Source organism: Paramormyrops kingsleyae, chromosome 7 (assembly GCF_048594095.1).
Source record: "Paramormyrops kingsleyae isolate MSU_618 chromosome 7, PKINGS_0.4, whole genome shotgun sequence".
NCBI classification, from domain to species: Eukaryota; Metazoa; Chordata; class Actinopteri; order Osteoglossiformes; family Mormyridae; genus Paramormyrops; species Paramormyrops kingsleyae.
In genome coordinates, this window is record NC_132803.1 from 32,775,992 (window position 1) to 32,801,827 (window position 25,836).

The 25,836-nt window shown below is 47.6% G+C and overlaps 2 protein-coding genes across 3 annotated transcripts; one reads left to right on the forward strand and one right to left on the reverse strand.

Moving 5' to 3' along the window:
- Positions 1 to 2,226: 2,226 nt before the first annotated feature.
- tprn (taperin) lies at positions 2,227 to 21,067 on the forward strand. Of its 2 annotated transcripts, none has more exons than XM_072714774.1 (4): positions 2,227 to 4,434; positions 16,437 to 16,635; positions 17,021 to 17,142; positions 17,944 to 21,067. In XM_072714774.1, exons 1-4 carry the CDS (start codon positions 2,398 to 2,400, stop codon positions 18,004 to 18,006), a joined length of 2,421 nt encoding a protein of 806 aa, XP_072570875.1. In that variant the 5' UTR covers positions 2,227 to 2,397; the 3' UTR covers positions 18,007 to 21,067. The 2 variants fall into 2 exon arrangements, with proteins under 2 accessions (XP_072570875.1, XP_072570876.1); XM_072714775.1 differs by having other exon boundaries at positions 17,024 to 17,142.
- A 273-nt stretch (positions 21,068 to 21,340) lies between these two features.
- ssna1 (Sjogren syndrome nuclear autoantigen 1) lies at positions 21,341 to 25,836 on the reverse strand. Its single transcript, XM_023818656.2, has 3 exons — positions 25,655 to 25,836; positions 22,545 to 22,744; positions 21,341 to 21,552 (listed from the first exon to the last, which is right to left on the reverse strand). The coding sequence occupies exons 1-3, from the start codon at positions 25,704 to 25,706 to the stop codon at positions 21,454 to 21,456; spliced, it is 351 nt and encodes a 116-aa protein (XP_023674424.1). The 5' UTR covers positions 25,707 to 25,836; the 3' UTR covers positions 21,341 to 21,453.

The following is a 25,836-nucleotide window of genomic DNA, read 5'->3' on the forward strand; positions in this document are numbered from 1 at the left end:
CTTCAGCAGCTGACGGCTGCGGATTAGTTTAAAAAGCAAGTCAGAGCAGCGACCTACTGCCAAAGCCTGTAAAGCAGGCGTTTCAACCGGGGATCCGCTGTCCCCTGATGATGTGCGGAGGGGTCGTAAGGGGTTTGTCTGCACAAAAGGTTTGCGAAACCAAATGCATTGTCGATATGCACGCCACGTGACGCGTGTTATTATCCACCCCTCAGATCCTTGGAGGGAAAAACATTCAAGAGAAACGTGCCCCGGTGTTTAGTTCTTAGTTAATTATAAAATCACGCATTAGTAATAGGGGACGTTTAGATCTGGTCTGCTTTCATTTGGCAATCCCTGCCTTAAGAAAAGTTTTAAACCATGCTACAAACCAAAGCTCAGGGGAATGATTTTCTTTCAACACAATAACAATGTCTTCCCTGCTCTTCAAGTAAAAGACTTTGTCAAGACTGTTTATTCCTTTAATGACAAACTTACGGGAAACTATGAAATGCAATCTAGAAATAAATTGTTAAACAGTTTCTACAGAGGTGTCACACTATATATACATATAACATATATTGGTATATTAACGAATATCCGACACATCACCCATCTGGTAAGCATGGGCCTAAATTGGACTTGGAACGAAAGGGTAGGCCTATCAGAATATATTTGCATAAAGAAAACGCTTTCACCATTTCTTCTTTTCCCAGTTTAAATATTAGACATAGGCTCTTCCACTTTTTTTGTGTAGGCCTATCATTTGTTTACTTGCGTCATTTACGACCAGCAAATAAAAATGCTAGTTTACGGGATAGAGACGGTTTTGTTAGTTTTGGACTTTGGACAACCATGCCTACAGAGTATGAAAAATAATGCATATTACACCATGGTTCAATAGCCTCGTAGTCACTAATTCAGACATACTTTTGATTAACTAGTTTTGTTGATTCTTATTATAGATAACGTACACTTGATATTATGACTTCCCATGAAGGCCTTAGATGGCTGTAATTGTTAAGCAAGACCTCGTTCTGAGCTAAAATTAGACTGCGAGAAAACCAAGGAACAGCATCTTATTACTTAATTTTTAATGCATCGTGAGGCTCTTCTATCTGCCGTGCGTTTTGTTCAATGGAGATAAAGCAACTACTGAAGTAGTTGGGAAATAAAAATAACCCACAATGTATCTATTATCTGCTTAGTTGTTATTCGCCGTCTTTGTCTTATACATGAAGGTGCGTTTCGTGTCGTTTCTGTCCTTGAGTGTGCACCAGTTCCCGTGTGTAATTATCATATCAAAGGCTTGTCAATATTTCATTCGGGGCATTTGCAATATCACAGACGGGTGAGGATTTGTGCGATGGCCCTTACAGAAACGCAAAATGAAGCATGCTGTGCACAGGATAATTGCGGTTTTTTTGTCTTCCTGCTTCTGACTTGCTATTTCCAGCGACACAATTTGCAGTTCGCAGGGGCAGCGCACTGAGAAATATGTGATAAAGGAAACTAGTCATCTTACCACTTCTAGGTTCGCTGTATTTTTGGTTGGAAGCGATGGGGTGCTGCTAGACTGCGCTCAGAAGGGTTGTAGTATATTAATTAATCTGTTACTTACGGGCTATCAGTCTTTCGCTCCGGGCAGCACTGACTGCTAGTGCATAGTAATAGAGCGGCTGTGATATGGCTAATGAATATTAATATTTTTTGTCTTTTCTTTTTTGATGGGGGGGAGCGGCTTTAAACCAGCGATTTAAAACAGCTCATATCACCCAAACCTGACGCGTGACACAGGACATGGTTATGATGGTTATCCAGCGTCAATAGTGATCCACTCCACCTAGCTGCGCTTTCCCGTTCTTTGTTGCCCCTATGTATCAATCAATATTTTATTTCGTTTTAATACTTTTGATTTAGACATACGTGAAGCAGCACAAACATCATTTGGTTGTTTGTAGTCTATTTAGATGTGTAGTACCGGCTGGTAAATAAAATTGATTCAACAAAAAAAAATGTAGAGGGTTAAAATAGTCTGGGGGGGCGGTGCCAGCAGTTTTGATCGGCAGTCGCTCTATGCCTTGGCAACAATAGATAGAGGAGGGTTTATTGTGGAGGGCGGCATAAAATGCAAATTAGGGGGGCGCCTAACATAGTTGTGACCAATCCGGGTACACGGGGAGCGTACGTGCTATTAAATGGAAGGGTGACGTAGCTGGAATACAGGTGCAGGGGGCGGAGCCGAGGCATCAGCGAGCCAGACAGGAGGGGGAGCGCAAGAGAAGACAAGAGACGGGATGTGTGTGTGCGCGTAGTGCTCGGCGCTGCAGGTACAGCGGCAGTCGGCGGATAAAGCTTCAAATTCCAGCCCTGGCGCAGCGGCAGCAAAGTTGCGGAGATCACCCAATTCCCGTCACGATGTCTGGCGGTGACTTGCGTGTGCTCCGCCGTGAGGCTGGACAAGAGAGCCCGAGGATGCCGGCCTGGAAGAGGGAGATTCTGGAGCGACGGAAGGCGAAAGGCGGCGCGGCTGGAGCAGGTGCATCCGAGCCTTGCTCCGGCGCCACCGCATCCCGGGTTAATGGTGAAGTAACGGGAGACAGCGGCGACTCCAAAAATAAAGATAGCATTACCGGTGCGAACACCAGCAGGAACTATACCGTTAACACAGCCAGGCACCACTTCGCTGTCAAGCGAGGCAGCACCACCGCCTCCCCGGAGCTTTCTCCGGTGAAAACAAAGAAAGATCCCTGGGCTACCGTCGACCAGCGTGAGTCGACCTCGTCGGAGAAAACTGACAGTGATCACGGGGAACAAGAGAGGCTCGTACTACAGGACAGTCTAGGCCCGTTACAGGAGAACCCATTCATCAAATTGGAGAAGGAGCGCAAGAAGAGGCATGACCGCGACAACGTCTCACGGCCAGTACAGCACATATTGGAGTTATATGGCAACGTCCCCGGAATCCGGACGATCCGCGCTGAGAATATTATCATCATCGAATCCGATCCGGATTACTTCCCCGAGGCTGGCAGCGGTAAAACTGGTTCCAGGGTACAGCAAAACGGTACGGTGGGCAGCTACAGTTCCCTCAATGACCTGATAGACCGGAGAGGCAGTGCGGTGACCGAGATACGCGCGAAAGAGGTAGTCATCTATGATTCTTCTCTGAGCAAAAGTGAGGAGAATTTGAGCACGCTGGGACGTCCGGGTTCTGATATGACCGCGGGATTGGGTGTGGGTCAGGGCAGAGTCAGTCGCATGCTGCAGAAATTCGACCGTAATTTTGGGAAACTGCAGCCTAAGTCTCACAGCACAGAAAACCTGCTGGACCTAGAGACCCCCTCTATCAGGCCAAGACCCCAAATCTCAGCGAAGCCGGACCTAGTGCCAAAATCGGAGGTCCCACATCAGTCCGCCTCTGTCACTCACAGCCCGGAGCGCTCGCAGTCTCCATCTGTCTTCCAGAGTCCTCAGTCTTCTAAGACCACATCGCAATCCTCATCAGATGAGCAGGAGGGCATCGGCCACTCTGATGGCTCGCCCTCCGTGTCTTCCTTCCGTCAGCGCTTTGAGGTCCCGGGTGGGCGTGACATGCCGGCGAACCCCTCCGATGGAAAGGATCGGACCCCAGCTAAACTCCCAAGGGAGCCGGACGAGCTGTCCTCCAAACCCAAGGTGCCATGCTCGCCGGAGAAGCCCTGCCCACGTGCCGAGTTGCCTGCCTCTTGCTCTCCACCGCCATCGCCTCCGTCCCCCGGGTTTGAGTTCCGGCTGGCCCCACGGCCCGACCTATCGGCCCTGCCTCCTGGTGACATCCAGGCCAGGGCCCTCGCCAACCTGCGCCTGCAATCGCGCAACTCCTTCACCGTCATCCCTCGGCGTCGGGGTCCCATCGCTTCTCCGGGTAGCACCGCGCCATCTAGCCCTGTGCGATCCCCACCTTCGCCCACCCCGCCACAGGACTATGTGGCAGCGGTGACCCTGGCTGCTGTGCCAACCACACCCCTTTCCCCCGCCAAGAAGAGCGAGGGGGCCACCAGGCAAGCCAAAACGGACCCTCCAAAACCAGAGCTCCCCGCCTGCCCCTCGCCACCCCCAGGACCTGAACTGGAACCCCCTGCGCAGCCAGCGGAAACTGATCAGCTGCCTGTCACCAACATCGATGATGTTGAGGTGGAGCCCTCCCAGGTGGTCCCAAGTCCAGTGGTGCATCGTCGTTCGCCGAACACCTTCACAGTGGTACCCAAACGACGACCAGAACCCGGTTCCCAAGAGCTCCAGGATCCCGCTGCTGGCGCCCCGGCCAGCACTACCTCTCAGCAGGCGCCATACACACAGCTAGGGTCCCTGCTGAAGAAACGGTACCCAGCAGCCGAGGAGATTGAGGTTATCGGCGGCTACCTCTCCCTGGGCCGTTCTTGCCTCTCCAAGACAGGCTCCACCGGCAAGAAGGTGAGCAAGACGTAGGCGTATGGATCCTGCATTCAGGCGCAGCCTCAGCTGCGTCCGAGCACGCTGCTGTGCACGGGCATGACATACACCGCCCCGTCGCCAGTAATCAGCACAGTCCATTAGTTTAATTTCCCAAAGGCGCACAGATATGTTAATGTGTAGCGGTGCATCAGCTGCATCATTAATATGACCGGTGACACTTACAAACACCCGTGTCCCCGCTTCGTCATTGACTCTGTCTCGTGTCCGCATAATTACCAACGAACAGATGTTTTTTCGCTAATTGGACATTCGTAGTTTGTATATCTGTTATTTTTCAGCACGCTTTTCTCGGCTGCGCTAGGTGATACTCCATGCGAAGTGTGATGCGTGGGAGCGCCATTCAGTTACGGTATAGCCTTAAAGCGAGGTGTTGCATGGTGGCTTTTTTTTTTTGTAATGGCGTGGTCTGCCAGGGATTTGTCGTTTTTGTGAGCTGAGCTATCACGTTGTATCACGTCGCGGATAGGCCTACTTACGATCTGTTTGATCGGGAGACTCGGAGAGTCTTGGCGGCCACCTCGTAAAACCGCGCACCTTAATCCCACGATCGCGTTTCCTTCTTGACACCTTAATAACCTTTTTTGCAACCAAAGGAAGGGAGCGTGCAAAGTTGACAAATTTCAAAACCACTGAAACCTGAAATTTAAATCCCTCTCGCATTTCAAATACATTTAGACCTATGAGTAATGAGCTATGAATTATGCCTACAATATGCATTCACATACATCCAATTCATCCCGGTTTCTGTTTTGTTAGTGAGTGAGAAATATGTACATGTATTGTTAAGGGAACTTATGTTAAGGTTCGTTTAATGTTGACCTGGCCTTGGTGTGTGAATTGCGCTTGGATATTTGAACCCGATGTTTTGTGTTTTTTTTTTTTATTGCTTTTAATCAATGCTGTAATCCGTATGTTTTTGAGGGAAGATTTCCTGCTACGGAATTAAAGTCCAGTGAGATTGGCGTCAGAGGGTCATTACGGGGGGTGGTTAAAGGGAATTATCGTCAGTTCAGTCCAAGTAAAGGCTGGCAGCTGCGAGTTACTCGTAATCGTACCTGGCCCCGGCGGCCTATTTCATTGAGTAGATGCTTTCCTGGCAGATACGCGGTTGGGTGACGGAGGTGCCGGACGCCTCTATATTTAGTCGCTGACTCATCGCCAAACACGAGGTTCATCTGTTTTAGAAGCGTAACCAGAGAAAATGAACAATCTGCTAACGGCGTGCCATTATTGAAACACCAGTATTTTGGCAACAGATAACTTTTTATCTAGGACTAGATGTTTATCTTCAAATATATCCGATTGCTACCCTGTTTTTTTTCCCTTCTTTTTCTTAATTCTTGCTCCTGTCGTGACGACGTTAGAGTGGTGACTGCAGAGAGACCCATATACTGTGCACATTGTCCACATTGACTTTCGTCATAGAAAGTTTGGCTCTGTGGGTCGCCTGACTCGTTCGTGACTTTGACTACATATGGTCAGTATTCAGGTGGCTTGAGTATTCATTTTAATGTAGGACGATGATTAAGCAATGTTCCTGCATGAGAATTCATACCGAAGCAGGTTTGGCTGGGGTTATCGCAGTCCCATGACAAATTGGGGAAATGTTTTGCTATGGTTTCAATATGACATGAAACACCACAGTTGATCTTTTTCTATTCCTGAAAAAAAAATATTCATTTTGATATAATATTTGGTCCATGTTTTAACATTTTTTTTTTTAGTTGTTGTCCTCTTGGCTCGCGGTAAACTGGGATTTGAGTTTTTGCCACCTTATCAGGTTAGGTCCCTAAAAAGCAGCTGTTTGGTTAATCTATGATGGTTCAGTTGTTTTACTACACAGGGTGGACCATTGGGTTTGTCATTCACTAGCGAGAGCCCAGCATGAGACTCTAACCCCTGGTCACTAAGGAATATCCTTTTATGTGCATTGCTAAAATGTCTTGGGTTTTCTGTTAGTATGGGCCAGGTGAGGATCGTTTGCTGAAAATCCGGCTGGGTCCGGCTTTGACAGGGTTGTGTGGCCCACATACGTCAAAGATGATGTTTCAAACCCCCCTGTTTTTTTAACCACGCTTGTAGCCTGACAGCACATCCCAGATGTGGATCTCATGCTGTTATTGGTGAAACCGGAAACAGTTCTGCTCTCCATTGACTGGGGGGGGGAGAGTGTTTGTTGCTCTACACGTTCGTTCACATGGAGTTTGGTAATGAGACAGCTTCAGATGTGGGGGTGGGGGGGGGGAGTGGAGCTGCTTGTCTTTGAGATGGGTGCTTTTAGAGAGCTCTTATTATGGAGATGAGTTGTGCTTTTCACAGCAAATCAGAAGGCTGCAGATGACCGTGTGTGCGTGTCACCCCTATGTTTCGAAACCCCCCCCCCCCCCCCAATTTTCCATATTGGTCACAGATGAACTGGACTGGTTTCAGTACCGCCTGTAACTAGCAGCCAACAAATGGCAGACCTCTACTGGCCTAGATGACACGTCAGGGTCTGATCAAGCGAGCACTGTTTGGCTAGAAGGTGTGGAGATGACTGCCCATCAGGAAGCTTGTGGCTACTCTACTCTCCCGATGGCCAGTCAACAGTCAGCAATATGCGACCCCCGGTGATCTCTGTTCGACAGACCCTGTAACTAGACCTACCTGAGTCTACTTTTGTTCTTTTTTTGTTTTGTTTTATGACCCAGTCTATACATAAACAGAAATCACGCGGTGTGGAAAACTGAAAGGCCATAGGTGTCCAATCTGTCTGAACTCCCGGCTTGGTTCTTTGTCGAATGGTACCTGCTTTAATTGCTCCTCGGGTCCTGCTCATCCCCTTTCCCTCCCTAGTCTGCTGTCCATGTTGCATAAATTGTCAGTGCCACTTAAAAGATTAATGATAAAGTGATAAAGATTAACCTCTTACTCAGACCAGTAGCCTAATCGGCTTACAGCCTGTTTAACCTTAATACCAGGTAAAATGTACTGCAGTGCTCCCTCCCAGCTGAAAGCTAGCCTGGATGTGTGCTGTGGTGTGCCTGTGAATCTGTCTCTGGTTTGTACTGGTGTTCACTTTTCACGTTGACGAAAAGTAGATCTACCGTGACCATCATGAGGAAAAGCTGTTTGAGGACGGCCGGAAAACTTACACCTGAGGTTAGATCTCATTTACCTAAAGATATTTTGTGTTTTAAAAATACTTGTGCACCTTAGTGCTTGCACATTTGTCTTTGAGCAAAAATAACTCATCCGAGTAAATTTTGTGATTTCTGGGGAGAAACCGGCCAAGCTGGTATCTGAAGTACAGAAATGCTGCGCTGTCACAGCTCATAAGGAAGCATTCCTTCCGTTGTGAGATCAAGATTAATTTGGTTTTACTGCTGCTGTATTCGCCCCCACACCGTCATGCTTTTCGGCCGTTTTTACTGTACTTTGGGTCAGCCCTACGGTTGCTGGTGCCCAGTACTCGCATAACTGAATTGGTCAATAATAATGCAGAACAGTCATACACGAAGGCAGAATCTTTGGCGATTATGCATTTTAATTAGCTGGTGGAAGAATGAAATGTACTTGTCACTTATTTTTGTTCGAGAAGTCACTTTATTTCCTGGCACACAATGGATGAGGAGCGAGGGTGGCTTTTTTCAGAAAGAGGCGGGTGGGCGTTCCCACGTGTGATACAGAGATCCACAAAGGCTGCCTGCTGCCTCAAACATGGTATGAAATGCAGGGAGGAAGATGCATTGTGCCTCTCTGAAGTCCCATGTCATGTATATTTATACACACTAAGCAAACTCTATTCAAATTTGCTTCTCTGCAACTAATCCTTTTGATGACCATGACAGAGAATTCTTGTACTTGGATATTTGCATTGGTGCTCACATCACCATCGGTCCAGTTCGATAACCGGCTAGGTCCGCATACTCTGGCGAAGTAGTGAGCTGTGCAACTGGCCTGGGAGGTTTGGGGGGTGGGGTTTAAGCTTGTCTTGCCCTGCCCCTCAGCACATATGGGCACCCCCTACAAGGGGACAAAGGTGCACATTATGAGGTGTTGACTATTTATGAAGGAATGTGCACAATGTACGAAAGGGAAACTGGCACGCTGTGTTAGAGTGGAGAAACCCGTGCGTGTTTTTCAGGTATATATTACTCTTGTTATGGTTACTGCCTTGCAGCGTTGCCTGAAAACATCCAAGTGAGATACACGCACTTCCAGTTTTTTCGATAGTCCATTCTTTGGCGACAGCTCTCACCCATTGTGTGGGATGATTCAGCGGTCATGCCGCCCCGCTTTGCCATCCACACCCTTAGCCTTTCCTCATTCATCCCTCTGTCTCTGTCTCTTACTCTCCCCCTCCTCCGCGTCTCGTCACTGATCTGCGTACGTCTGTCCCATAAGGTCGAGTGCCATCATCTCTCCCCAACCCCTCCCTGCTCCAGCACCTACCGGGATTCATCACCGTCCGCCCTCCTGCTTGCTGGCGCGTGCGTCTGCTTGGAACCGGAAATATCTGGTTCTGATCAAATAACCTGGTAATGTTGTGGCTGCTCTGCAATGTTTTGCTGAATAAAGTCGCACAAGCGTAATGGGTGATTTGCTGCTTTCTAGGATTCGCCCCTGGGCTGGGCCGAACTGAACCGAACATTCCTGTTTACGTGTCGTTTGCATTTTAAATGGCAAGGTCAAAATCCAGGCCATAACGAGGATTCATCAGAGGTTCTCGTGTCCCATGTTGGATTAGCAGTACAGCAGACACGCCCCCCTCCCTCCTCGCTTTCCATCCACATGTCCGAGATGGCGGTGCCCCCGCAAGCTCGGCTCCCATCACCTGCTCGGAGGCACCCTGACTAGCTCTCTCTCTCGCGAGAGACTACAATCTCTTCACCATGTGAGCTCATGTAATTAGGATTCAAACAGCAAAGCACAGCTGCCACTGTCATATTTAATTCAGACTGATCTGGGACCAGTGTGTCTGTGTGTGTGTGTGTGTGGGCAGCCGGGTGTGGGAAGCCTTTCTAATGTAGTGTAGAGTCCTTTTTTTTTTGGTACTGTATTTTTGTGTGGGAAAAACTACAACTCTTGTGCTACTGTCCACAAATTAGACATGGTGAGAGATCTTGGTTAAGAAGAGGCATTACTCGGTATGAGTAAATAATGCAAGGACATGCAAGACTAGGGCACAGCAGCTTGTTTTATTATCAGCACTGGGGAGTGGGCATGTCTTGTGCCTGGTGAATATGTGTATATATCCTCACCAAGCAAATTCTAGTCAAATGGGCTTCTGTGAAAACAAATATTGAAGTGATTCTTTTTGAAACTATGACTCAGTGAGGGTTTTTTTCCCAGGCATTTAGAATTTGGATCGTTGCTTCATCCAAAGAGGGTCTCTGGAAAGTGTGTCTGTTCCAGAGGGACCGGTTCTCTTTCCGGAGGAGGGGGGGGGGGGGGGGTCCTCTTCTCCGGGCTCTGCTTCCGGGCATCCATGTCCCCGCTCTCTCGCTTCGCTGCCTCTGCGGGGCCGTATCTGTGCCTCCTGTCACCGGGCAACATCAGCCCTGGCCATTCTATCCCATCATTAGAATTCCTGGAGGCCAACGGGACAGTCAGATACATCACTTCCTCGCACGGCTGCTCAGGAACGGGGTCAGGACCACACAGGTCTGAGACGCATTTCCGAATATGCTGGCCCCAGAGAAGCATGTAATTCGAAGCGTCTCTGTCGCGCTCCATGTGGCGTTTTGAAGGCCAGTGCTGACTTGCGGGGTCCCACGCAGTCGCATTGCTAAGTTGCCACGTCTCAGAAGGGGAATGCCTGGGAGCTTGGCTACACTGTAAATAATGCACACAGGACGCAGTGCGTTCCCTCACTTGCTGCTGCTCGGTGTATCCTGTCACCCCACTGCCGTCATGCCGTACCGGTCCGCTGTGGTCTCGGGTGACTGCAGAGGAACGGGACGCGAGGAGGAGCTCTTCTGGAGATGACTGGGCCTGAGGTGTGTTTTGTTGTTAATGTAGGAGCTGGGTTGGGTCGTTCATTTACGTCTGTTGTGTCTGTGGGCTTGTGGCTGACATTTTTCCTTGTGTCTCGAGGGAGGCAGGGTGTGTCTGTGACCGTCCCTGCATTCCCCTGGGAAGGAGATCATTGAAGTCGTGCCTTTCCCACCCTCTCCCTTCACAGCCTCTGATGGATATGCAGTGGAGCGCTCCACGCCCCAAGTTTATGGCTCAGACAAAGAACGTGAGCATAACAGGAAAAAGGAAAGAAAAAAACAAACCGGGGAGGCCAGGCAGGGGGGTGGTTCATTCTTTTATTGTCCCTTGTTTTATGCTCTCTGGTGCTCATATTAAACTCAGCAGTTGAAAATCAGCAGCGATCAAGTGTCTCCTCAACCTATCCACCATCCTTGCTGAGAAGCCTTAGCAAGCTTCCTCATACCCTGGCATTCCACAACAGCATCCGTCGTCAGATCCTCAGTACTTGATGGGTGGTAGACGCAAGGATTGCACCCCTCCCCCTGCCTTAGCATGTCTCGTTGTAGACCTTCCTCCCCTTTCCTTGCCCTGTGTCATCGTGGAACCTCTTCCCTTGCCTTGGCCTGTCTCGGTGGAGACATTACCCCTCCTTGCATCAGCCTGTGTTGTCATCGACATTTCCCTCCTTTTCCTTATTCTGCCAAATCATAGACCACCTCCCCCTTGTTTTGGCCCTCTCTCATTGTAGACCACCCTTTCTTTGACCTGTCTTGTTGTAGACCCCCCTCTTGTATCCCTTAGCCCATCTTGTCATAAACCTCTCACCCCCTTACCTTGGCCTGTCATTGACCTCCCCCTTTGCCTTCACTTTCTCTTCATTGACTGTCCCCATCATAGTCTGTCCATCATGGACCTTCCCCCCTCTTGTTGTAGCTTGTTTCATATTAGACCCTCCTTGCCCTGAGACTTCTAAGTGGTGAATGAGCCAACAAAATCCCTCATCCTCCTCTATTGAAAATGGCTGATTGTCCATTATTTCAGTGGTTATGTCTTTAACTCTCATGCTGCCATCATTGAATATTGACTAAAATCTAAATGTCGGCCAGCAGTATCGACCAAGATTAGCACATCGGACAAAGGCCAATGTCTTGATTTCCAGCAAATATTGGGTAACGCTAACATGTTAATCGATATATTGTGCATCTCTACCTTGGCCTGTCTAATTATAGTCTGTGTCTTCCTTGTCCGCCTTACCCCTGTCGTCTTGTTGACATTGCCAATCTTTGCCTTGGCCTATCTTGTTGTAGACATCTCCTACCTCATTGTGGAAAATACCCACCTATTTGCCTTGGCCTGTCTCGGAACATTAATTTGCCCAGTTGCAGATGTTCTCCCCATCTGCCCTTTCCCTTTGTCCTCAAGAGTCTCCGGCAAACCGGGGGACGGGTCCATGCAGATGGTGCCAAGCGTCGCATTTCTGGCACGAGGTCGCATGTGCACAAGGCTCCTGTTATCAACCGATGCATCATCCCTCATTCCCACCCCTGGATGTCAGGCTCCCTGTTCCCAAACCCAAGGTCCTAAATAGTTGGGTACTTCTGTAGTCTGTCCCACAAAGTGTGTCTGGTGGGACGGGGAATGGGGGGTGCACACTAGGCTTTATCAACACCGCAGAAGCATGCGGTGCTGAATGAGAACGTCCCCGGGGGCTTGAATGAGCCCACTGTGAAGTCCATGCAGCAAAGTAGATCCCTTCTGCTCTTGATTAATGCTGGCTTTTACAGCCAGTGGCAGAGGGGAAGTGCCGGAGAGGGAATCGAAACACTGTGGTTAAGCAAAAAGAGTGCTGCTGGCCCAGAGAGAAGTGAGAACGATCCCTGGTCACACACATGTCACTGCCTGCATCCCCTGGTTACTCAGACCAAACTCTTTGGGAATTTCTGAGAAATTTGTATTGGATATAAATAAACCAGTGTGTCCAATGTAGTACCACATGGCAATGGAAACAATGATTTATTTTTTTTCCTCTTTCCTTTTCATATCAGCGAGACCCAATGAAGCCCCCGAGTCAGCTGGCTGAGCTCTGATAGGCTAAGCAAATTATTATCAAGCTAATGACCTTCAGATAGCCTTTGTTCTCATTCTGTTACTGATTTTAGGTCTTGTCGTGAATGCCTTTTGAATAGTGCACAAGCGGAAGGCCTTAAGTTGGTTCACGGACAGGAACTGATCCGAAGCTAGTATTCCAGCGGGCTGCGGAACGCTATGGATTTTGGTTAACATACAAAAAAATAATATATATTTTAAATTTTTTACGACTCCCTCATGTTTGCGTATTATGTTTGCATCTGATAAAAATGGCTAAACTTGCTGATCAATCCTCTACACCCCCCTGGCCATTGTACCAGTCTGACATTTTTTGCATGACGTAAAGCGGTCTGTGGGAATCAAGAGTTTTGGAACCAATTGCATAAGTAACATGTCTGGTTTTTGTTATGTGTATAGAGGCTGAGGTGGTCACAGTCAGATCTGTCCTCCTGTGGACCTGTGACGTGTCAGCTGACTCCCCTGCTGGTGGAGGGGCAGAGGCGGAGGTGGTCAGCTCCTGTCTCCCTGTGACCGGCTCACCTTGATTACGAGGCTCTCCCCATAGACGCCCGAGAAGTGTGTGTGGGGCCGGCCTTCGGTCTTTCACATTGTGCTGACAGCAGGGATCTTTAGTTGGTCTCTTATCTGGTGCCGTTGTTGATGCTTGGAGCAGTGTGGGGCAGGTTTAAAGGGGCCCTGTGCTCAGGGCATGTTGTTTATGGAGCTCCACTCCACTTTGGGGCCCCCTTAGTGTAATGACTGTTTGTAGCCAAAAGGGGGCGAAATCTCTGGGGCCCCACTAAAATGTATGGTGTGAGTGGTGGTAAACCCCACCGCTGGCCATGCTCTGAAGTGTACATCAAAAAGGCTATATTTGAGCTCAGTTTTAACACAGCTATTATTAGTTAGCTGTGTATGTTTTTATATGTAGCCGTCCTACTAACATCACTGAGAAGCAGCAGTTTGTGGTTAAGCATGCCTTCAGTGACTGGGCTGAAATGCCAGGTTCCACAGGGTCACTGAAAGAGGCGTGAATTTCAGACACAGCACAGAGCAAACAGTGTCCCAGTAAGGGAGCGGAAACGATCCGGAAGGGGCTATTAACGAGCCGGCCTGCGAATGCAAATTGGAACAGCTGAGAGGAGCGAGGTGCAGCCCCCCCCCCCCCCCCCCCCGTCTCTCTAGGATTAGTTTGGCAGTGCGGGCAGAGATGCGGCTGATGACACCGTGGAAGCATGTGATGGCAGTGAATGTTTAATGTGGCCAAGTTCGGCAGGTCTGGTGAGGCTGATGGGGCTCGGGGTGCCAGAGCGGCATTCAGGTTTGGGGCCCAAGCAGGCGGAAGACAAAAAGACGGTGATGTGTTGGAATCTGTTATTATTATTTTTTTTGTCTGACTCTTTGCTCATGAGTGTCAGTCAGTGCCTGGAAAGCTCTACGAAGCCTGGAGCGGCATCAGTAACGCATTCGGTTCAAAGGAGCTGTCACTTAATGACTAACATCTGTTATTGTGTGCCCTTTGCCCTTGTGTGTGTCATTCTCATTGTGGCTCTTGCAAGAAACTCTGCAGCTTCAAAAGACGAGGAAAAGAAACATAAACACTGCACATGACTCACAGGCTGGGGTTGGGCGTGCTGATCCTGCCCGTGACTATGTAGGTAAACCAGATAGACGGCGGAATCGGGTCATCGCGAGCCGAGCTGTGGCCTGGGTCAGCCTGAGGTCTCACCTTGGGGCCGGGGAGAAACCCGCTGGTCTGTGTCCCGAGGATGGCACCAGATCCGACCCAGGGGTCCCTCCGAGGCGCGACACATGGTGAGTCTGGCAGCCACGGCTCATCGAATCGGCTCGGGCGCGTCGGGGGCAGCCACGGGGGCCCGGTTATCGAAACACCGCAGATGTCGAGCCGTTCCATTTTAGGTCTTCGACGGGAAATGCCCCTGGCAGAAAGGAAGAAGGAGAAAAAGCCTGAATTAATGAAGGACAGAAGGAGTTTCCAGGCTGCCCTCTGTAAAGTGGGCCAGCGCGCTTTTCGCTAATAGGCCAGTAGGGTTGGTCTCTGCTCTGGACATGGAGGCCGCTGTTGGTCAATGCTGGGTCAGAAAGGTCATGATCCAGCCGTCTGCGGCCAGGTTTTGCCTGCATTGACTAATCTGAGTTTATCTTTCCCCGAAGAAGAACTCGCAGGCAGGGTCTCTTATACCAGGCAGGAGAGCCTTGACCCAGCTGAATGTTCATGATGGCCTAAATTAGCAGAGTTTGGAGCCACCTGTTGGGCACTATTTAAAAAAAATACATATGCAGTCCGACAAACCCCTTCGGTCTTTCACATTGTGCTGACAGCAGGGATCTTTAGTTGGTCTCTTATCTGGTGCCGTTGTTGATGCTTGGAGCAGTGTGGGGCAGGTTTAAAGGGGCCCTGTGCTCAGGGCATGTTGTTTATGGAATATGTATATAAATAAATTTTTTGTAACCTTGCTTGTGGTTTATGCTCCTTTAGGTATGTCTTCTTATCTGTCGATATCTATGACGTAATCACATGCAGACCAGTACTGCAAGTTACCTGCCAACAAATCTGAGCTTCACTGAACCTGCAGGCAGAAATCGCCTTGATTTTTATTTTATTTTTTTAACAAACAAACACACAGATTGTCAAATATCCTGTGTTTTAAAGTGTGCAGTGGCTATTTTAACTAAGGCACATTTATTGACGGTTGAAAACGTTAAATAGGTTGCACCCCTCCAGGTGAGACATTTTTGCTTGTCCAGCTACATTACAAAAGCTCCTAGTAAGAAAGCAGATGCATTAATATAGGCCAAAACGTAAAACATTGCACTATAGCGCCACCATCAGGCTGATGGGTATAGTTTTACTATCCTGAGTAGCAGGGGGGAATTTTCCACCACTTCACCAAATTTGGTGTTTCTACACCTTATGGTCTTTATCCCCCATATTGTTTTAGTGCAGAATATTATTTACTATTGTAGGGTCCAAACATGCAGTTTCAATAAATGTGCCTGACTGGATTTTGCCAGAATCTTCTCTTTTCATTATAATAATAATAATAATAATAATAATAATAATAATAATAATAATAATAATAATAATAATTATTATTATTATTATTATTATTATTATTATTATTATTATTTTATTATTATTATTATAATGAAAAGAGAAGATTCTGGCAAAATACAGTCAGGCACATTTATTGAAACTGCATGTTTGGACCCTACAATAGTAAATAAATAAAATTAATGTTTATAAAACAGTGCTACAGTATACATTACGTTACTGCGTCATTTTTAAACAGGGACGGTGTGTAATGCAGTGCAGGATGAGTGTAAGTGCCCTGAAAGCTGGACAGGGGTTGGCATGTGGAGACTAATCGAATAGCAAAGAGGCAAAAATGAACTTCTGAAGGCCTGGGGACGCCGGCCTGGGGACGCCGGCCTGGGGACGCCGGCCTGGGGACGCCGGCCTGGGGACGCCGGCCTGGGGACGCCGGCCTGGGGATGAACTGCTGCTCACCTGAGACGGCTCTCTGTCCAGAGGATGGGCCTTACTATGCAGCATGGAGCACAGTTTGGTGTGATGTAAAGCTATTTTTAGGCCTTTCCGCTTTGTGTATACGTTTATAAATACCTCACCCCCTGTTGGCTGTGCTCCTGCAGCATCTTGTTTGTTTTGCCTTGTGTTGGACATTTCCTCACCGGTCTTGTCTGCAAACTTCCTTCATTGATCGGATTAGCCTTCAGGGTTGTGTGGCCGTTGTGTGTATTATTTTTTTTATATATTTTCGCATTTGGAAATACAGACTTTTCACTCACTGCACCTTTGTTCTGGCCTCAGCCAGTTCAGATTTGTGCCCCCCCCCCCCGTTACCATGTTCCCCATTCACACCCGGCAGCTGAAGATCTCCTTCAACGAGTTGAGCCTGCACAGCACCTTCGAGTACCCCTCGGAGAGCAGCCTGTGGGGTGACGATGATGATGACGAGGAAAAGGAGGAGGAGGAGGAGGAGGAGGAGGAGGCGGCCAAGGCAGAGCGCATCTCCATCCCACGGCCCAGCTACTCCATCTCTCCCACGCAAGGCTCCTCCAGCACGGGTGAGAAGCTGGGCCAGATGGTGACGAAACAAAGCATATTCCAAAGTTAACAGAACATCAGTGAAAACGTAGGCAGGGTTTTAAAAAGAACTTGGGGGTGTGTGAGCCACTTCCCCCTGTCGGTATAATACATCTGTCATATTTGTTGGCCACATAGACCAGAAGGAGTAGGTTGGGTAACAAAGGAGTGGGGGGAAATAAAAATAGTTCCAACGATCTTCGAATAGCTGGAGGTGCAACTTAGTACAGCTGCTACTATGACATCAGTGGAGACACCTAGTGGTGAGAGTCTGTAAGTTGTATGGCATCTGGTAAAAATGATGTAGGGTTTGTGATTACATTGTATTGCTTTTGTTTAAAATATATTTTATATTTTTTCTGCTAGCAGACCTTTCAAGCTACACCCCACATGGTGTAGATTTCAGCAGCTGGCAGGAACAGAAGCTGGACGACCCAACCTTCCTCTCGAACCCCGAGTCCCGAGAGCCGTCCGCAGAGGATGTAATGGTAATGCCGTCCCCATTAACCTGCATTTTCAAGTCACCGAGTATTACTTGAAGGCTATTTTAGATTGAGCTCAGAGGCTTAAAGCGGAAGCTGTGACCATGGTGATAACAAGTAATGCAGTCCATGGGTTCGAGTCCCCAAAAAGGGTCCCACTCTCATTCCTTTGGGGAAGCTTATTGGCCAGTAAAATATTGAGAATTAAATTATAATTTGCTTTGGATAAACATATTAGGAGTAGGTACCAGCAGGGAAAATTTGAAAATTGGCCCAGGTTAGATTTAATAAGCCAGTATGTTTCATTTTGATATCAAATAAAGATACTATTTAAATTAGTTTTTGCGATACGGAGAAGGGACCTCAATCTAATTTCAGTGGCGCAAATTGTGAGATTTTGCTACAAATGTCCTGAAATACCTTCTTTCAGTCTTTGTTTTGGTACCATGATTTAATGTTTTTGTAGGCTTCTATGAGAAAATGTGGTAAAATTCAAAAAAAGGTGAAATTCACAAACCTTTTAATTGAAGAATGCTGAAATGTGTTTGCATTTTGGTTGTCATTAAGGTTGGCGCAAATATCCTGTATTTTTCGTTAAAAATGTATTTTTATGTGTCATTCCTGGACAGAGAAATCTGCAGTGTTTTGGGCTGAAAGCTTTTTGGCGGGTTTTTACACTTTTCCTCAGTCAACATTAATGTGCTTTCCTGTTGATATCTGTTAGCAGCTACGTGTACACTGAAGGAATGAGCTTGTTTTAATAAATGATTCCTGCTCCCCCCCCCTCCCCCCCACACACACCCCCAGCTCACTCCTGCCGACAGCACATCCCTCTCGGACTTCAGCAGCGAGCCTGCCCTTTACTTTTGACCCCAATGTGACCCCTGCACGGAGACCAGCACCTGCCTGCCCGGCAAGCCCACATCACGTCACGGGACCAGAGACCCCCCCCCCACCTACCACCCGACCACGGCTGGACCGCGAACCCGTCAGAGCAGGGCTCCTCTACTGTCCCCATCTGCTTAACCGCCCCCCCCATCTGGAACGAGACTGCTTTTGGACTGCAGGACCGAGCATGTCCGAAATGAGATTTATTTCCTTCACCCGGCATCCATCCTTTCAAACAGCCCCACTGGAAGAGAAGTTGTAAGCAGTTCCAAGTCTCACATGTGGGTGCGTCATATTAGGACTGGTCAAGACAAAAGTCTAGGCCCATACCATTTTCTCTATGGAGGGGGGGGAATACTTCCACAATCAACATGGGCAAAAAAGCAGCTGGACCACCAGACATCTGTGCCTGGATTCGCTGTAGTGATGTGGGGTGTTGCGGTATAGAAACATTCCAAGATGAACATGGACATCAGGATTTAAAAAAAAAAAAAAACAAGATCAAAAATGATTTTGATAGTGAAAAAGGTGCCACACATCCTCTCTGTGTTTTTGTATATGCATGATCTGATTTCTGGTGAGTCCACGTCTCTAATGTACACACTCCTCTAAGACTCTCTTTCTTTCTTTTTTTATTTTTTAAAAATAAGTATCTATGCCGTATCCCAGAAGCAGATGCCCGGATGGCCGGACCCTGAGCAGTTTACATTAGATCTGGGGTGAAGGTCACAAACCTCTCTTGAGTTTTCAGGCAGCTATGCTAATGTCTGCCCTGACATGACCCGGGATGTGACCCCAAGATTTTGCGCGTCCTGACTCCCTTACCTGAATGATGTGGGTTCAGCTCCCGGTAGAGAAGCCTGCTTATGACTATGGTGTAAAAACTGTTTAGATGAAGTTTATCAAATTCGTGGGCATATTAGTATATATAAATATATATATTACTCTTACTGTAATTACAAATTCCACCTCATTACTGGAGATGTTATGTGGTATACAGATGACAAATTGTTAATTTACCTAACTGAGCTACTCCGACCTGTTTCTGAGATGTCTTGAAAGGCTTTTACCATCAGTAATAATTAGGTTTTTAACAGTGGACATGTCTAAAATATTTTAGCCTTAAAGATGCTGTTAGGTTCGCTGTCTGTTCTGGTGTAGGGGGTTTGCACCAAACCCAGACGATAACTGCTATTCCCGAGGTGACTGTGTCCGTTCTGATTCCGTCGAAGCCTGATTCATTGTGGGAAAGGCAGAGGATTTCTGTGCAAGAGTTCTGCATGAACCGGTGGCATGGATCAAACCTGGAGTGGTATAAAACGATTAAGGAAGGTAACCCTGTTACAGTTGTGTGTTGCACACTCATAGGGTCTTGTTTACCCTCACGTACGGGGAAGGGGGAAGTCTCTTGGTTTTGTTGGTGACCAGCATGTTTGCGGAAATGGTAGTTAACTCATCCGTGTTTGTAATGATGAAGCTGGTGGCTATATTAATATTCACTAAATTGAAATCGGATGCTGTTCTGTGTAAGGTTGTGACTCCTCCCTCTTTTTAGATGGATTCCTAAAACACGCCAAGTGACTCTTATGCATGTATGTACGTCGACTTCTACCGTGGTCCCCTAACCAACGTTGTGATCACCACGCTCCTCAAATGTCCTCCATTGGCCAGTATTGTTGTATAGCCTATAGTCTCTGGGACAGTGTTTTGTCAAATGGAGAGATGAAGTCTAAGTTATTTTGTGCATATTCTTCCCTCTTATCAAAGCCAATAGCTAAAATGACTTCTGTGAGACAAGGCACTGATAACCAACTAGGGATGTAAGCAGTGGCACAGGAGACCAGAGGAGGTCTGGGAAGATATAGCATCTTACTTTTAATGCTCTTAAGTTAAGTTAATTTGCACTGTTTTTTTTTTTGTTTTGTAATTGCTTCATTTGCACTTTACGCCGTTTGTCCGCCCTCCATCCAATCAACGGACAGTGTGAACGAGGCACGGGGAGGGTGGAGGCGGGTGACCCTGCACATCAGAGAAATGTGCGATTACGGTGTGTCCCCCCGCCCCCCCCCCCCCTCACAGGCAGGCATCGGCTGGCGAAGGAATATCCACAATGCCACCCGAGAGTGCTCAGCATAACCTAGTCTTATACCCCCCCCCCCACGGTTAATTAAGTGAAGGGGTAAGTGTCATCAAGTGCGACAGTATAAAGGGGCAGGTCTGTAGCCCCCCAACAACAATCACTGCCCAAGAATCCCTGGACACCCTTCATCCAGTCATGAGCTACAGAGCAACAAATGGAGCGTCATACCAGTTAATGGAGCAGTGCTAGTTAATGGATGAAGCGGGAGGCCAGTGTCTGTAACAAAAGAGACCAAGGGTTAATATGAGCCAGCTTGTCTCCGACGAGCCACTACCTCCCCACTCCCTCCCTTGAGACTCGAGAGTGTTCCCGCTGCTATGCAGGCTCCTTGATTGATCTGCTGCAAGGTCACTCACGTACAAGAGTGTGGGGGTCATCCAAGCAGAAGCACCAATTAGAGAAGACCTTGACAGCAGGGGGGGGCGGGTCATAAAGTGACATCAGTGCCACCACACTCTGGGATTTATACCTCAAAGCAGACACAATTCACATACATATCAGTAGTATCCTGAAAGGGTAAAGTTACCAAAAGGGATCAGGGGTAACAATAGCAGATGTCTTTGAGGCTGTGAAATTTAAATAATGGAAATCGAGACAGCGGATTGGCCCAGATGCCTGCCTGTAGAGGATGATTGGCTAGGACTGATGTTGGTTTGTGTGGGTAAAACATCGCCCTGTTTTCGACCCCAGTTTCACCATTGTCTCTCCATGTACACAAAATGTACTTTTTTTAAAATATGGGAATTTTTTTTTACTGTATTCCTTTTCTTTGTCAATCAATTGTCAGCATCAGATAAATGTACTAATACAATAATTTATACTTGTAAATGATTATGAGAAAAAGGTTGTCAAAAACTGAAATGCAAATGGGGAAAAAAGAAAATAAATTGATGAAGCCTAGAATGTGGTGAATCTCTCCAGTCTGGGCTACGTGATGCACGCTGAAGAAGTCGTCACTGCCAGCTGCTAGACTTTATTGTAGCAATATTTCAAATCATTCAGCCCATTAGAAATCTCCAACGCCACTGGCTACTTCAACGTCATCCCACCAATCAGAAAGCTGTACATGACAAGGTCGTTTTGAGTTTTAAGTGTAGAGACACAGAGATGCGCAAAATCATTCACACCTCAGATTCCCTCATGACCACAGCCAGTCTTCAAAGCACAAACCACATCCATAATAGAACAAAACTTTATTAAAACACGTATTAAAGGATCATAAGACAACATCAAACATATAAATATATTAAGTTCAAGGCAGTCGATACATAAGTAAGGGGGGCTGATTGTCAGTGGTCCTTGTGCCCCCCACGGGCCTCGGTTATCCTGCTGAGATTTCCCGTCTCCTTCTTCAAGACGGTGAGGAGCGTCTGGGAGCTCTCCAGGATCTGACGGAGAAGAGAGGCCTTTCGTTGTTAAGGTTCTGCAGATCCACCAACTGCTTCCAAACAGGACAGCAGCCTAATTACAGCACATCTTCATAGTTAGAGTGCTATGTATGAGTCACCGCTGTTGTTTTTAATTACAGACCCGGGGAGACTTTTTCCTGTTGTCCTTGGGGGTTGGAGCAGCTCATCCCTCCAGCCCCCACTGCCAGGGGCGTACCACGCAGGCTGCGTAACGCAGCCGAATTTGCCACCTTGCAAGTCACTGGTCACCGTTGACACAACCCTACAACTGACATGGCGCTGGTCATCTGGCTCCTAAGTGGATGTTTACATCCTTGACTTTCATTTATGCTACATCTACAATCAAGCGCAATGAGAGACATTTGTCAGACAGCTCTTGGAGCAATTGGGGGGGCCTTGCTCAAGGGCTGGACACTGAGATCACCCTGCTGGCGCTGGGGTGTGAACCAGCAACCTCCCGATCACAGACACACCGGCCTAACCCACAGAGCCACATACCAAAACATAGCTTGTTACTAACATCCATCCATCCATCCATCCATTTTCTGTACCCACTTGTCCTATTCAGGGTTGCGGAAGTCCAGATCCAAGGCAGGGAATAATCCAGAATGGGGTGCCAACACATTGCTTGGCATGCTCACCCACCATTCACACCTATGGACAATCTGGTAGCTCCAATTAGCCTCCGGGTGTTTTTGGACTGTGGGGGGGGAACTGCACACACACAGAGCCATGGCGGAGACTCAAACCCTGGTCCCAGGGGTGTGAGGGAACAGTGCTAACCACCACACCCCTCCCCACATCTAACGTCTTGTCTTACAAATCAATGGGCCGAAGTAAGATGTTCTTGCTCTGCAGATCACCCTCTGCCGCCTCACTGCCCGTGATATCGGCTGGTGAGTGACCCCCCCCCTCCACCCCCACAGTGAGGGATCAGGCTGAGGCACGGAGCACCGCGGGCGGCTCCTGACCTTCATGTAGGCGGCCTCTGTCTCGGCGATGGTGCGGTCGAAGTCGGCGCGGGCGGCCAGGCGACGGGCCAGGCTCTCGTTGACGCGGCTCAGCTTCTCCGTCAGCAGGCGGATGTCGTGCTGTAGCCGTGCCTTCTCTTCCTCCTCCTTCTGCACCTGCCGGTTCAGCTCCTCTCGCTTGGAACAGAGCTCCTCGATGCCTGGGGGGGGGAAGCAGAGGATGGAGAGTAACCGTGTGGGGGTGGTGTTTCCGCGACCCTCCCAGCTGCATCCAGCTGACTCTGGTCATTCCTGTCTGAGGTAGCAGGAGGCTTAAACACACATTAATAAGAGCCCAGCCCCAGAGGTCACGTGTAATCTAAAAGGACAAGGACACACAGCTACTGCAAGAAGCTTCAGTGATGATTATATCAATGACACACAGGAAGGGAAGACAAATACACACACACACATTTTAGCTGGGCTCTTCGTTTTCACCTTGCGCAAGTCCACGCCATGCCATGACCGCTCGTCTCGTGGACATTACACCTGTTAAGCACGTCTGGGCTGAATGCAAATCAGTCTACGCCCCCCCCCCCCGGGGTGCATGACCTACTAAAGCGATCATCCTGCCGTCTCCCTCGACAGGGCAGATTAATATTCCGGCCAAGCCAAAGTTCTCACCTTTAAGTCAACCGTCTGGTGACTTTGCTACTTTATGCTCCCATTTAATGAGGATCTCTCCCACGGGCCTCGGCCCCCCCTGTCACCGCTGTCTGCCTCCCTAACGCTGCTCGAAGACACTGACGGCCAAAGCACTCGCTCTCGCTCAATATAGTCTCTTAGGAATACAAAATATTTCCATTTAGCGAAAGACTAATGTCCTTTGTGAGAATGATTACAATTGTCTCAGAGGACAGATGCAAAGCTCATGCAAACTTCAGGCTCATTTTTTTAACATATTCAGTTCACCCTTCTACATCCCCACAGCAGTTTCGATATATCGTGGGGTCGGCATAAGAAGTGAAATGGGATTTTTTTTGGGGAGTTTCGCGAAAGCCACAGATGACACACAAAGGCCAGCGGACGACACACAAAAGTTTTTAGCAACTCAAAAATGAATAAAATATATGTAGTGTTGGTTTGGAGGATGCCAACCGTGTTTTTGCACTGATCTTTTTATTTCAAATTTTTTGTATCTTTGCTCGTAAAGGGGCCCAAAAAATGTTTTATGCAGTTTTTCCAGATGGCGGCGGCCTGCACCCCTAATCCCCTTAATGTGGAAGGGTCCACTGTACTAGATAATGTTGAAAGGGAACTGTTGTCCCCTGTAATGTTGGCTTATCTTGTAACGCTGTAAGGAGGAACTATTTAGTAATGAAGAGAGTGATCTGTGATCAGACGGATCAAAGTAAAATGTAAAGAGGTGGCCAGGTATCTGGATGCTTATCGTTTGCAGTAAACTTTTATTAATTCTTCTTGCCATCATCATTTGAAGATACGTTCTTGTGACGTGATGGTTGAATGCGAATGAAACACTGCACGAAGGAGCCATAGTGGCCCAGTGGCTATTGCTGTCACCACACACCACCACTGCACAATCTACAGTGGTTGGTTCCTGCCTAGACCCAATTACTTTACACACACATACATACACACACGCATATATCTCAAATTATATAAAAAATTACTCAATGAATTGTCATCGTAATCTGTAGATTACTCGATTATTGACATGAATTGACTAACAGTCCTACACTACGGGCAATTTTGTGACATCAGTCATCTTAACTGTGTGTTGTTGGATTATAGGAGGAAACTAGAGTATGCGGTGGAAACACAACTCGGAGAGAGAATGCAAACTCCACAGACCAAAAGCAGGATTCGAACCCTCAACTCCCCAGTGCTGCCCACCGACCCATCATGTCAGCCACGAAATATTATTTCTATACTGCAGAAATGTCATTACTCCCCCTGGTTATTGCACAGATATATGAAGGCATTTGAAATGTAAACCATTCACACAGCTGTACCCCAGCACACACAGTAAACAGCTAACAGCTAATTTCGTTGTCCAGGCAACTGTACAATGACAATAAAAAGTCTTGAAGTATCTGCTCTAGCATATTCTCCTCCTCAAAGAGAGATGAATCATGGCTCTGTCAGCTTATCATCATCATCATCATCATTATTATACTGGCCCAGTGCAAGATTTCCACAAAGTTCACATTCTCCTTAGAGTCACATTGAGGCTGCAGTCTGTGGGCATTTTAAGAATTCCAGAAGCTAACATTAGGGTCTGTGCTAACACGACAAACTCCATCCCCGCGTACAGTCAAACAGTTCCCCAGGAGGACGAAGCAATGCACAAACACTCCATCTCAACTGACAAATCTGTCAATTCAAAAAGTTTCTAAATGAGGCCAGAAAAGCAAAAGTATCACAAAAACAAAATTCCTCTCTGGATCTCAGAACACAGTTCACCTTTTATTTATAAATGTATCATATTCTATTTCGTATGTCTGGGACGCAATTTAGGAAAAAGAACACTCACACAAGGCTATAAATGGAGCAGAGTAATCTTTAGAGGGTTAATAAGATCAATCAGCCGCGATGCCTCTTTCCAGCTGTCAAACTCGAAAGGGTTTTGGGGAACATTATACACCACTACCAGCAACCAAAGCGAATCGCCTGTCCGCAGGATGATATAGGACACATGTACAAGCTGAATGCAAAAATCTGGAAGCTTTAAGCCGGTGCTTACGGTGCATCAACTACGATAGATGTCTGAGCTAATCACCCCAATCACCGCTGCCTTTATAAAGGCAGGAAGGGTTACAAAAACTCTAGGAATTATCATTTGGCTAACTGTATAAGCATAACAGTGATTCTTAATCGAAAATCTCGTTTCCGGGCTGTCTTAAAGTGTTCACAGCTTTAAAGTGCATGTAATTAAAGACGAAAGAGGCTGGATGGTTCTGATGTAGCGAAGTAGCTAGTTAGATAAAACCAGCTAACAATGTAAGCACCCGGCATCTCACTGAGTACCAGACCGTTTTAATCATTCGGGCAAACCAACGTAACTATCCAGCAAGCTGGTTAATCCGCGAATAACTTTCACGGTCACTTACACTTCACAAGCTCGTTGTTGTAAGTCTGAAGGGCAGCCCCTTGCTGGGTCATGGTGACGAGCTAGCCCGTTTCCTCCGGGTCTGTCCGCTCAATGATCGGGTCCAGAACTAGTTTACCCGCCTAGCATTCAGCTCAAAACCGAGTATCCACGACAACTGACAAGAAACGCATCATCTATATG